The 14506-nt window shown below is 31.0% G+C and overlaps 1 protein-coding gene across 9 annotated transcripts in view; it reads right to left on the bottom strand.

The window, feature by feature from the left end:
- LOC148612913 (uncharacterized) overlaps positions 1-11578 on the bottom strand; it is a 40907-nt gene extending 29329 nt beyond the window's left edge. For 8 of the 9 annotated variants that reach the window (XM_088594790.1, XM_088594794.1, XM_088594796.1 and 5 more), the window contains exons 1-2: positions 11477-11578; positions 6604-6721 (exon numbers count right to left, since the gene is read on the bottom strand). In XM_088594790.1, the coding sequence (XP_088450916.1) occupies positions 6604-6673 (70 nt within the window). In that variant the 5' untranslated portion in view covers positions 6674-6721; positions 11477-11578. Of the gene's footprint in view, positions 1-6603; positions 6722-10357; positions 10378-11476 lie in introns of those variants that run through there. The other variant, XM_088594791.1, reaches the window with a different exon arrangement.
- Positions 11579-14506: the final 2928 nt, after the last annotated feature.

The following is a 14506-nucleotide window of genomic DNA, read 5'->3' as shown; positions in this document are numbered from 1 at the left end:
TCTGGATTTCTTACAGAAAAAGGTAATTCGAAGTTAACACAACAAATTAACAGTTTCATTCATTCATCAGTTACCATAAAAACTGTCAATTCTGTATTTGTTTCATCACCATAATGGAATGGACAAGGATTTACTCCAGTATGTCCTAAGAGCTTGGATTTCTTCTAAGGCCAAAAAAATAAATATATGTTTGTTTCCTGCTTTTCTGTCTACCCTTTTTTTTTCTTTACTAACACATTTTATGGTCATATTGGCACAAGGACCTTGAATCTTAAAGTCTAGATTGTTTCCCTAAAACTCAATATAAAATCTTTTTGAAAAGTAAAAAAAACAAAAAACATCTCTACCTACCTACCCTATTTTTTCCTGCTGTGAGCAGGAGAGGACAAATTTTTTTTTGCCTAAGTTAATCTTAAAAATCCACATCAGTCAATCTAAACTTATAGTATAACTGATAACATTAAATACACAAGCCTGTTTGTAGATCAAATTACTTCAACTATAAGAGCTTCTGAAGCCAGAACTCATTCATTTAATGTTAGCTGATTCAATTACGCATCATTTCCATTTGCTCATAAAAGACTTTAATGCTTGCGGAAGAGTTCAAGAAGGCATAGCATAATCCTTAAGTACTTTGAATGGATTATTCAATTCAATAAAGGCTCTGAACAGTTGTAACATTCCTTTGATTAATCAAATATGTTTGCAACCATTCAAATTCAGTGTTCTAGGATTCCTATTTCCCGTTACCCAGAGCAAGTGAAATTTGGGTCAGGGAAAGTTAGGTACTTAGTTACACTTTCCCGTGACAAATTGAAAACTTCATATGCTGTAAGGATTTGTTTTGTTTGGAAAGCAGTCATTGACTGTGGGAAGGTTGATTTTATATGAATTTTTACCAAGGAAACTTCAATTTCTGAAAAATCCTAGAACACTGAAATTAACAATTAAGGACTTTTTACATTTTAGGCAACGATCCCAAAAATCACCATAAACCTAACATCCAAACCAGCAGCAGCAATGTATAAATACAATTTTTAAAACCTGTCTTTATCAACCATTCTTAAAATTCTATCAGATGTAACAGGAACATTGGTGAACCTTCATTGCTAAACAATATGTATACTGTGATATAATGTGTACTGGTACATTAAGTTTAAGTCTCTCAAAGTATGGACTCACTAAATACCTCATGGTACAAAATGTGGTGATTTTTAGGCCAAAAAAAAAAATAGAAAAATTTCAGCATTTCTTATTTTGGTGAATGCTTAGTGGTGCATAAAAACACCAGGTATGCCAAAATTAGCATACTGTGAAAATTACCTGCTATATGGTAGCTTAAAACATAGTTTTATCCTCAGAACAGTCCATTTACATGAACCTGCCCAAACTGAACTTGATACAATTCAAAACCTGTCTTAAGCAAACATTGTAAGATTAAATAAGTTTCCATGTATTACTCCTTTGATATTTCCCATCTAAATTGTATACATATTTTAAAACAAGTTAAAATTACATTCCTACCTATTTTCCACAAACTAGGTCCACAAACTAAATCCTTGGATAAAAGATTGGTCTTAATATCCCCATTTCAGAAAAATTTGTAATAGATTTTTGTACTGTCACACATATAACAACTTCCCCTAAGTCTACAGATATTTAAACTAGACCCAGTATACTCAATGACCAATTTTTGTACCATATAAAACCTTTTTATCATTCCAAGTATGCATATAGATTGAAAGTTTCTTGTCATACTTGGCTAAATAGGTATACACAATAGAAAGGAGAAAAAGTCAACAGATTTTTAACACTGAGTAAGGCCGTTTCCTAGTAAATTTAGAGTGAGATAAATTAGCATATCAAGCAACCCTTTCAGTAGACTTTCTTATCTATTTCAAGGTGAAAACAATCTTTCATTTTATCATTATTTTAACATGGGATTGGAAGAATAGGCATTTTTGCATGAAAGTACTGAATGGCAATGTTTCCGTTCTTTTAATACTGTGAAAGTACAATTGCGGAGTACCAATTTTCATGGTTTTCGTGGGTAGGCCAAACCACCAAATTTGGATCCTAATGAAAAGGAGATTTCCACTGATGTGTATACTGAAAACCTCAAAACCACAAATTGAAGAATCAGGGATGATTTTACAATATCATCAAACAAAGCGGAAATTGGTAAAATCGGAAATAAATAAAGAGTAATGAAAAAAAGGATTGTAACAGTAAGATCCAAATTTTCAATTAGCGGAATTACGCTAAAAGCAGAAAAAGAATCATCCCTGAAGAATCCACAAACTTCGGTTTCTTCCTTAATCCACAAAAATTGCTATCCATGAATTTTAGTACTTCCACAGTACATGGATTGTGATCCATTGTATTATCAATCAATATATGAAGGGTATTTTGAAATGTTTTTGAAGGTTTGGAGTATTTTAAGGTTGGCATATTACAGTACTTGGAGTAGAGTACTGAAGACGAATTTAGAACTGAGCAAAATTATACAATTGATCTTCACAAGTCCAATATCTGAACTACTACTGTGATGCCGCAGAACACTTTCAAAATTGACTTATAATTTATACTGCAATTATTTTTAAGTCTGTGTTATTCTAAACAAATGTCTTTGACAACATACCATGTAATTTCCTGAACTTGCCACTGAGTAAAAGGTGTAACAAATGCAATAACCAATAATCGAATGTAAATTCTCAAACAACTGCTTTTGTATTTTAACCTGGCTTGATTCAGAAACATTGAAAGTATTTACAAATGATACGTTTTTCAATATTCAACATTTAACATTAATACATCTACCCTGTACCAGTCTAACTCACCAAGTAACTTCAAATCTAATGATTATAATTTCCAAATAAGATTAAAATCCTGAACACAGATGCTTGTCCACACACGATCCTACAACCCAATACACATATACCCGATCCTGCTACCCAATACACAACTAAGAATATTATATATACGATATGTATAATAATTATACCTAACTATTTTTGAAGTTATCTTTAAATGTTTGGGGGTATCATTAACACAACACTTAAAGATAGTCGTCATGTTAGAGTCATTTAACCTTAAGAAGGAGATAACTTTAACTTGGTCAATCTGAATTTTCAATGAGAAAGACCTTGATGTAAATTGTTTACAGAAATGTCTTTATTCAAAATTGGAAAATGACTCCAATTTATATTATCAAATATGCTCTGGATATGCTACTTAAAGTGCATAAACACCTATCTACCGACCAGAGAACTATGTCATATTAGACTGGTTCCAGGAATATGCTGTTTTGAAAAACAGTAAAAGCACTTCTTTGCACTAACAATTTCAAGATTTGCAATGGAAAAAAAAACACACATAAAACTTAAAATATACATGTTCTGTTGCATAACCAAACACATTTAAAAATGTTCGTGGAGCAATTAAAAGCAAATCAGTCTGTCCACAACTAGGATCTGGAGAGAAAACTGTTACAAAATTAATCTATTCTGCCTTAAACTTCAATAAAGACTTCCTTCTAAAATGGTGTCAAGTCTCTATCTTAAATCTACCAACATTTATATAAAATGTGAAGATGTATCCAGGCCGTACAGATTAATGGGTGATGAAGAATTAAAGTCAGAAATTTATCTAAAGCCACTTGCCATTGTAAGCAACCAACCAAAAACATGCGTTGTACCGGATCCAAAAAAAAAGTATCATTCCACACAAGTTTCCACGTCTTATGTAATCCTGTATTTAGAATAAGATAATATTCCTAGTGTGTGTTCTGACATCAATGCCCTTTAGTCTTTTAGAAGATATCAACTCATTAAAAAATGTACTTTTCAATAAAAAAAAATTCAAGATATCATAAAGAATATTAAGTATTACCTTACCTTAAACCAATACCTGTATATGTAAGTGAATAGGCATAAAAAGAACCTGTCCAAGTATTCAAATATTTGGATTTTTTATTTGTCACTTTACTCTTAAAAGGTGTGTAAAGAAAATATTTAAATCCTCAGCAGAGCTTTACCATTTTCAAACACATAAATTGCTTACATTGGGAATTGTGAAGGAGTTTCAAGATCAGTTCTTAGACGGGAAATCTCTTATCAAAATTTTGGAGGTTCGATCTTATGCTACCTAAAGGAAGAAATAATTTGTGCTGATTCCTGACAAAAAATTCAATAACTTTGCAGCAGTCAAACACTAAAATTTAAAGGAGTATGATTACATAGCTTAATTTGAAATTATAGAAATCAGATCTGTTATTTTATCAAATAAGAATTTGAGGTTATTTTATCTAAATCAAAACTGTAATCTGTATTTAAATGCTCAGATTTAACATACTTGTATAACACTAATTGAAAAATAGTGTATATGGTCTATTTTGTTACAAAATTGACAATTTGACAATATTGTTAAAGTGTATGAAGCTGTGTACTTCTTTTCACTGAGGGTCAGAGCAAAGGAAATGAAGAAGATAAGAACTAGCAATCCTTTCACAAAAAAAAAAAACGTAAGTGTAAAATCAGTCGTATGTTATGACATCACAATACATGTATATTGGTGTTTTATAATGTCATAACTTACGACTAAATTTTACACTTAAGATTTTTGGTGAAAAGGATTGCTGGTACTTATATAGGGTTTCATTCTGAAGATTACTTTAAAACCCAATTACTATTACAGACAGATCAAGATGCACATTTCAGACAGTTCAGTGCATACTATTGCTCTGACAGTGCACTACTGGAGATGCAGAAAAAAAGACATAAATCTGACAGTAGTAAGCTGAAGTATTTTGTTGATCCAATGAGATTTTTTCACATTAAAAAACAAAATTCAAAGAAAATTATTTAGATTTTGTAGGAAAGACAGGTAAAAAGTGTTTGTACAAGTGTCAAGAAATATGTCTTTGATTTGTAAAATATCAGTGGAATGTAAATTCATATACAAACATTGAAAGCATATCATCAATGCAAATTATATAATACACAACAGTATTTATCTTATTGAATACCATTTAGAACCTTCATTACAAATGAATTAGCTTAAGTTTGAATTTACATTTGATTTATACATGTATTTGTTTTACATTAGATATTTATACATGTACAAGGACATGTACATGTGAAAGGGAATTAAAAACCAACAACTTTGAAGATGAATTTAAATTAAAAATGGCCTTGTTGAAAATGAGAATTCAAATACATTGTACTATAAAATGCCCTAGTAATACATTTGTACATGTAATTTTAATACAAATCAAAGTTATGCAATCAAATTAAAAATTAGTATTCCCATTGCTTTTTTCATTTTTTGGTACAGTTCTTATACAGAAATCAATTAACTACCAATAAGTGCTGATAATTACTGGAAATGCATTCTGTACATGTAACACAAGTAAAAATTATTTCAAAGATAAACATTACACAAAAAGCATAAATTAAATCTCCATTAAGAGATCTATGGCCTTGTTATACAATGCACAGATTTACAAAGTCCTGAAAATATCCTGTTTTTCTTTATGTATGTATAGTACATAATGTATTAAGGTGGAAAAATGCACTTCCCCTAATGCACCAGTGGAATGGCATTTTGACAATTAAAAGTCTAATTTAAATATTTACATAATAACACATTTACGTAATTCAATCTCTCTTGTATTTACTTTAAGTTATATAGCTTTATCATTATCTTTAAAAAGGCTTTTAAAGTAAATCTTATTTATATAAAGGGAGATAAATCTTGATCACATTTTAAAATTAAACCATCAAGAACCAATGCTTAGTGTTTTTGTAATGCTGTGTTAATGTATCTTTCAAAACTTGGAAGTAAGTCAATAAGGGCCTCTGCATCATTTGCATAAATCTAAAGGGTTACAGAAATTTGGAAAACATCAATATGTTAACCAATACTTCACAAATCCTTTATTTTCATGTTGTGGTACTTTCATCTTGTACATAATTTATTTTGGATGAATTTTAACACCATACCCTTGCATTTTAGAAGCAATTAAATGTGGTGATTTGTTTCTGACATTACACCTTGCAGGAAAACAACAAAGATTAATATACAATATAAAGTGTAAATAACTTAAAAGAAATGTTATTAGTTCAAAGTGGTCAATAAATCAATTAAATATATACATAAATTACACCTTGATGCATAAAACTTTATGCATTTTTGATAAATCTGCCTGTGTACTGACATGCTATGTTATTTTTTGGAAAGCATCCATGCCTAATGAAAACTTCAATTAAAATATCCTTCTAAAGTCCATTCACGATTTATTTAAGCTTCAGGCATAAATAACAATCAACAACTGTCCCTTCAGAAATCAGAGCTTTAAAATCACCAATTATGCAGAAGGTAATGTTTTGCCATAATCAAAATATGCTCCTGAGATTTTCACCATTTGAGAATAAAATAGCTAAGGTTAATTTGAAAATATGTTTAATGGAAAAATAAAAAAAATTGCTGTTTATAGAAACACCCAAATATCCATTAGTTCTTAATTCACAGTATAACCTTAATACATAGAGACATTATCTATAAATGCTGGCCATAACAATAGAAAACTGTTACTATACTTACGAGAAGTAGAATCACGAAGAATACCATCATCATCCAACTCGAAATCTTCACTGTATTCCAACAATGCCATATCAAAGTGTCATGTATACTGTGTTGTCATCATCTAGTTCTGCAATCCCTAAAACAGAGAGATATTCATTCTAGAATGCTTCAATGGGTAAGAAATGTTACAAGGCCCTAAAAGTACATGCTTGTAATACATTTGTACAATGTACTATAAATATAAGGCTAAAAAAATATGTCTGTTTCCTACTAACTTACCTACATGTATGATAGTTTTTTGTGCCTACCCTAAACATTTTATAGTGATTTTGGCTAAAGCAACATTCTAGTCATGATTGTTTCCCTATTAACTCAATGTCAAATGTTTTTTTTTTTTTTTAAATAAAACAATTTTCCTACCCACAAAATGTACCTACCTTATTTTTTTCTGGGTGGTAGCAGGAGACAAGACTATTTTTTGTGTCTATCTTCAAGTTATAAAATTTAAAGATCTTACAAGAGCGAGCGAGTTTTCAATATCACAAGCTATGGATGTTTTAAACCTCAAAAGTGTAGTGCTGTTACTGTTTTACCAAAACTGAGCACGAATCCAGAAGCCCACCTCCAATCATTTTTACCTCTTACACAAATATATTCATCTTATACTAATATACTAAAATGCTGTAAGTTAACAACTCCCCTGATCACTTCTAACAGAATATCTCCAAGGTCATCGTTTCCAATTTTTTATCATTAATTAATAAAATGTAAATTATTACCTAGACAACTTTTGAAATGCATAGATACAAGTAAATGTACAGCCTTTTTACCCTACACTCATAAGAAGAGAATGTATATTATAGTCACACAAGTTCAGTTAACAAAAAATGCAATTCTGAACTCCATCTGGCATATTCTATATACTTAAAATTCAACATTTTTTTTCAATACAATAACACTTACAATACAAGCAAGAAGCCACGCACGTTCATTTAACAAAATAAACATTTCTGAACTTCATCTGGTAAATTCCACTCACTCAATTTCAACAAATGTTTCCAACTAATACAAATCTTTACCATAGCACAACGATATTCAAAATTCTATCAATTACTCCATTCCCAACCTATAGAACCAACCCTTCTATGTAAAATTTTAATATTATACAAATGTTTACCCTGGTCTTTGATCTTTACTGTCATGATTAATTTAACATAAGAGTCAACATGTTCGATTGGTCATTGTCACCCTATTTAACTAGCCACCAAATGACCAATACTGTTGACTTACATAAATATTATCTTTAATCAAAGGTTTTCTTGACATAACTGTATACTTTTCTATTTAGAATTCATAATGTTACATATACCATGAGTATCATCTCTAATGACTATTATGAACAAAGTTTAAATCCTGGATTTAAAATTGTGAACAAAAACAAGTTTTCAGGTTGCATTAGTGACAAAGTTCAAACAGTGTAGATGTATTTCTAAAATCTACATGTTTTTTCCTTTTATCTTTTAGTAAAATACATATGTGTATGCATTGAAATATTGATTTTTCAAGGTTCTTTTTGATAGCATTGTATTATTTTAAATATTTAATTAAATAAACAAAGGGATTGGAGAAATGTATTATAATTTTCAATATATACATATAATTTATACATTTGTATGCAATTATATTTTATTCTGTTGTCTAAGTTGTACACATAGATTGTCTCCTGTTTTCATGTTTTGGATATGACTTTGGATTCTGGTGTTTCTGAATTGTCTTTCAGGTTAAATACCATAAGTCAAATGATATTTTTGGTGATATCTACTACTATTTCTACTGTGATAAAGTGAGAATACATGTAGGTATGATGAATATGTCAGAGACAATAACCACACCGGGATGAAAATGTCAGCCCAAGCCCACCCACTGGTCTTCAATGAATGACAAAGAAATCCACACACCACAGAGCAGGCTGCAGCTGACGCCATTATACACAGGTACAGTGAAAGAGTTGCCCCTATATACTCAAGTAACATAAAAATAAACTAAAGGTGAAAAAGAAACCAGACATACAGAGGGCAGAAATTCCTGACTTGGGACAGGCACAAAAATGCAGCAGGATTAAAGTATTCAAAGTATGAATTTGAGATAAGACAGAAACGTCAACAATATATACTAACTACATAAGACATCTTGACTAAAAGATGTTGGATTCTCATACTACTTCATGTACTGTAACAGTAGCAAGAACAATTTACTTTGTAAAACAAACTTTTTCAATCCAGAATACCACCTAATAGAAGTTTTCACTTCGCCAAAGATTCAATACATATTCTTCTTGAAAATATTCCCTTGCTGCAATTAGAGGTAAATAAAAAAGTAACCAATCTTACCAAGTTTTAAAGTAGCAAATTATTAATTGAAACATTGATTTTTTACTTGATCTATTATATTTGTCCATCCCACACCCATCCTATGTTAAACTGTAAGACAAACCACTCTGGTAAGCAAGTTGGCATGATGACAATATCCTTTAAAAGTCATAATGTAGATATTTCATCAATAGTCGTGTGTTTAGGTATTTATCCCACTACAAAGGAGACCATTTAAGTTTGGTGAAGATATGACGACATTCAATGCTATCCCTTATATTCATACTTTGTCCCATGCAGAATTTTATTAAATGCCAGATTGTATGATCTTTTTGTGTTACATTGATTTGTAGGGAAGACAAAGCTAAATTTTTAGTTTCATGTATGGTTTTGATAATGGAAATTGTTTGATTTGCAATAAAGAATGGAGTTGATAAACTCATAAGTATTGTTCATATTTATTTGGCATGAAAAGAAACACAGAAAATGACAGGGGGGAAGTGTACAAAGAGTTCTATAAAAACTAAAAGGTCCATGGATAAAGGCAATTTAGAATTAACAAGCAGCATGCTGTATATCAATTTAAGTATTGAGTTTGATTAAGCCAAAATTAAAAATGTTTCCCCTTACCCTACCATTCCAAATAATTTTATTGCCATTTTCAGACAAGATTTTTTTTTATTTACAAAACAATTTTCACTTTTTAAAGGATCAGACAAGCTTTGGGAAATAACTTTGTGTCATACCTACCCAAAGCCAGGACTGGTAGGGTTGGATAAACGATTTATCCCTTAGTGGTGGAAATCTAAGTATTTTTTTATCATGTAACAGTGTTCTCCCCAGGCCATTATAGTGCTGTACTTTACACTGTGCTATCAGTAATTAATTTTAGTTAAAATGCACTATGGACAATGTGCTAAAATTTTTGAGGTAAGCCACAAGAGCTGTGCTGTGGGAGAACACTATGTAAGACACTCTGTAGAAACACAAAGCTATCAAAACCAATTTAAAGCATGAGGAATCAAAATCATACAGAGAAATACACATACTCATTATATTTTTTTTAAGCTTAATTGTTCTTTTGTACAATTTCAGTTTTTGAATTAAACTCTATCAACAACTTTCTACAAACACATGATTAAAAAATAAAAGAATTTACCCTACCAATGCTAAAACATGTCAAGTATTATCCTTTTCTTCCACAAAATGAATAACAATCAACATTTGAAAAAGATAAGTTACAACTACAATTTGTAACATCTACAATATACATGTACAGTATTGTTCATAGGAATATAGTGATATAGGGACTTGTTTGAACAAATTGATTAAACTAAATTAAACTTAAAATTTGATTATTAATTAGATAATTTCTAGATTAAGTACTGGAAGGCAAATCTTACCTAATTAGTTAAAGATAAAATCCATTATTGATTTCCTTCAACAAAAGGATAGTAAATTATTCCACATTAATTATTTAAAATGCTAACTACATACAAAACTGTAGCAGTTTCAAATTTAATTTGTGAAGTGAAAAGAACATAACTTCTTATTGATCCCTTTCTAAAAGTACTATATATACACATTTAATCACAAGCTTCATTTAGTTATTCATTTCTACACATTTGAATTATAATCTTATTACAAGTGGTATACATTCGGTGCCAACTAACTCAAAAATAATAGGTTTAAAATTTTGGCTTACATTTAATAATTACATGTATGACTTAAACAAAAGAAATTTGCTCTTGCCATGCCATTAAAGTCTATAGCTCTTTTATTAATAGTACATTCCCCCTTCCTTTAATGACCTGATGCTTGGCTACTTTCAAAAGCCACATATTTAATTTTTTTATGTACATGTATACTGTCTATTTGTGAATTGAGGCAGAAAAAAAATGGTAACAATCAACATTTGGTAATCTTGTTTTAAACATACTGCTCCAAAATAAAAGTATAAACAGTATTTATGATTAGTTTTAATCTTTAAAGTAATAGTTTTAGTTTAGTTTCGTTCAGTATATATACAATGAATATGCAAGATTAGGCCTGTACCAAGAAAATCAATGGAGGTTTAAACACCTTTTACATTTATACCTTGGCTGTACACATTCCTAGAGCTACAAGAAATGCTACTTTTCCAATTTATTTCAGTGATGAAAAGAACTTAATTTTAAATCATTTATAAGATTCCAACTTTTAACTCATTCATGATCACAAAGAAAAAACGGTATTCTGAATTTATAAGCTTTACAAACATGTTGGGATACACTCAACAGACAGAGTATAAATTTTCATATTTTTTTTACATAACCAGACGACTCATTGCAAGCAGGACAGAACGATGATTAATTTTTCAAAACTTTTATCAAATAACCAAGGAAACGGCGTCGTTTACCTGGTAACAATAAATCATGTCGACAGGTGCGTGTTTCATCTGTCCATCAAACTTTAACACTGCACGCTTTCCTTTAAAATCAGACTTAAGAGGCGTTTTTTAATTGCTAACTATATTTTCTTACCTTTAAAGCTGCAATTTAACAAATCAAAAGACACGACCCATCGAAAAATATCCACTTGTAAACAGTACACATTTTTTTCACTTCTAGTTTCCGGTTGAAATGGGTAAGTCCAAATTTCGGAATGAAAACGGTACGAAATTAAAAGATGTTAGTATATACTTCAAACAATTTTTTATATAAACCGACACTTTTCTGAGAAAAACAATAGTGTGTTAGACCCGGAGTATGGCATGAAATATTTAGATTGTAAGCAGATAGCTCAAGATAAATTACAAATAAACTCTTCATGTAGTCTTTTTAGAATATAAATGATAATGTAACCCTTTATCTACTCCTATAAGGTAAGAGGTTGGAATTTCGTTCCTCCATACCCCAACAGAATTTTCAGGAATTTCGCTCGATTTCCTGCAGGTTAAACTTTTTTATTTAAATAAAAGATTGAAATATTTCAAAACGCATGTTTAGCTAATTCACATTTGCGGTGGCTTTCAACATGTCAGATGTTAGAGGTTAGGATGGCACCAAATCAGAAAATAGCTTGCCAGACAACCTCTAGCACTGCTGGAGTAACCCTCCATCCACATACATGTACGTCCCCATGAGGGTTACCCTCACGAAAACGTATGTGGATGAGGGGTTACGTTATGTAACTAAAGGAGTCCGAGACTAGACTTGATTATGATTACATGTATCTCAGTAATTTTGTTAAATTTTGCATACTTAACATATAGACCTGTCTCTGGTTAGCACCATACGAATGATCGAATCTATAAAAACAAAAAAAAACAAGGATTTATATATAAATTTAACTCCTTGAAAAAATAAAACAATTCGGAGTGGAATTAAGGACAGTTTTATGCTGAGGCTGTTAAACTTAAATGAAAATTACGTATATTTGCTTTAAAATTGCGAAAAATATATTGATCTTTAAGTTTCAATCTGAAATAATTGTTACACATAGTTTGATACAGGGCATTCATACTGTAAAACTTTCACTGTACTTTTTAAGACGCAACATCAAAGAACCACCGAAAGTAGTAAAAGAAAGAGCACACGTGTCATTAGTACGACCCAAGCTTGAATGCAGCGCCGGCGTTTGGGGCCCACATAACAAAAAACAAAGCAACTAATTCGAGATAGTCCAACGCAGAACAGCTCATTTCACTTGTAACAGATATCATAACATCAGTTCTGTCTCAGACATGTTAGAACATCTACAATGGCCAACGTTACAGCTTAGGAGTGTTCAGACAAGACTAGCAGTATTTTATAACATCATTCACTATCAGCTGGCAATATACCCAATAAATCTACTTGTACCATCTGGCAATAGAACCAAAAATAAACATCCTTACCATTATAAACAAATTCAGGCAAATAAAGATACTTATAAGTTTTCATATTATTCATATACCATCATACAGTGGAATATGCTACCAATATCTGCAGTTTTCTGTACTACAGTAGACAGTTTTAAAGAACAGATTACTACATCTGCTCTTTCACAAATTTTCAAAACAGCGAGACATGTACGTAATTATAAAAAAAACAAAATCAGTTTTGTTTGAAAATGAAAAATATATATTTTCACTTTATATAATATTTTCCATCACTTATGATAGAAGTTCTTTTAAATTTATGCGGTAGCCACTGATGTGCATACAAACGGCACCTGGTAGTCAGCATAATGACGGAGTGCGGAAATATAAAGATAGATACAAAAGGGGAAAAAATAAGGCTGAGACCATTTATATATATATATTTTCCGAGCCGTGATTATCGATTATGCATAAGGGACGTGCTCCTATTACCAAATAAAGCCCGACTAGTACATAAACACGAATATACAAATATGTACAGCAAGTCCTTAATTGTGGTTGAACTAGAAGATATGTATTTTTTCACCTCTCGCCATGGTAAGTAGCTCGGCTCTTTCTCTTGGATCTTTGGTTTCGAGTCAAGTGTCGCTCGCAACTATAAAGGAATTAGGGGTTAAATAAGAGCATTTCTACAAATCTTGTTTTGTATATCGGCCAAGTTGATATAGTGTTCCTTTTCATGTCTTAAATACAGGTCTGGTCTGTACATATATATATATATAAATGCAGGGTTTTCTGCATTATTTTCAATAATGTAATAAACATTCCACAAAGAACGGAATAAGCATCATTCATTGTCATTTTATTTAGTCTAACGCGACGGTATCAGTAGGATTGTTCATATCAAGAATGATAACTCTGCAAGCCAAGTTCAAACACAATCTATATAATTTATATCTCACAAGTACAATCGAATAACTAGTTCAAACTGGTTGCGTGGTCCGTTACTCTGAGTATGAAATTCATGTGATTTTAGTGTTTTTGACATGCATCCATCACCTCCTGCCTGATTTATGGTTAAGAGTGCTATGGACTATAAACTATAAGTTCTATGATCATATTAACTCCGTACGAGAAAGTTTTGCTGCTTGTAACAAAATAATGTTTAAATCTCAATCTGAATTTGAAGTGAGTGGTGCTTTTATATACAAGTAGCGTCCATTATTTCAGGGTTCGACATCTGGGGTAAGCGGTCGCATAAAGCTGCACCGTGTGGAACAGTAATTGTATTTGCAATATCGGGTGTTGAAACCATTGATTTTAACAATGTTTATTAATTTATAACTTATTTTTGCTTACGTATCGCATTAATAATAGGTTGAAGAAAAGATGCGATATCCCAACACTTACTATTAGATCAACATGCATGCACTATTATTCCCATGCAGTCACTGCATCTTGGACATAACAACAACCCATTCTACTTGTTGTTCAGATGAAATTCTGATCAGCCAAGCACAGTTAGGCTTCCATGGTTATGCAAGCCTCACTGAGATCGATACAGTGCTGTACGAGTCTCGGAACTTTTATAATATATCACAGTTTTCTTTTGTGACTGACAAAAAGTAAAAGAAAGATAACTCTAACCAGTTATTGGTGCACTTACATATCGATCCTCGGTTTCATGTCCAGTGTTATATTTTGGAAACAA

The sequence above is a fragment of the Perna viridis genome, chromosome 7, assembly GCF_037379345.1.
Source record: "Perna viridis isolate PV_CMFRI_1.1 ecotype Kerala chromosome 7, ASM3737934v1, whole genome shotgun sequence".
In the NCBI taxonomy this organism is placed as follows: domain Eukaryota; kingdom Metazoa; phylum Mollusca; class Bivalvia; order Mytilida; family Mytilidae; genus Perna; species Perna viridis.
The sequence above is the reverse complement of the archived record's forward strand: the minus strand, read 5'-3'. Positions and strand labels throughout refer to the sequence as shown.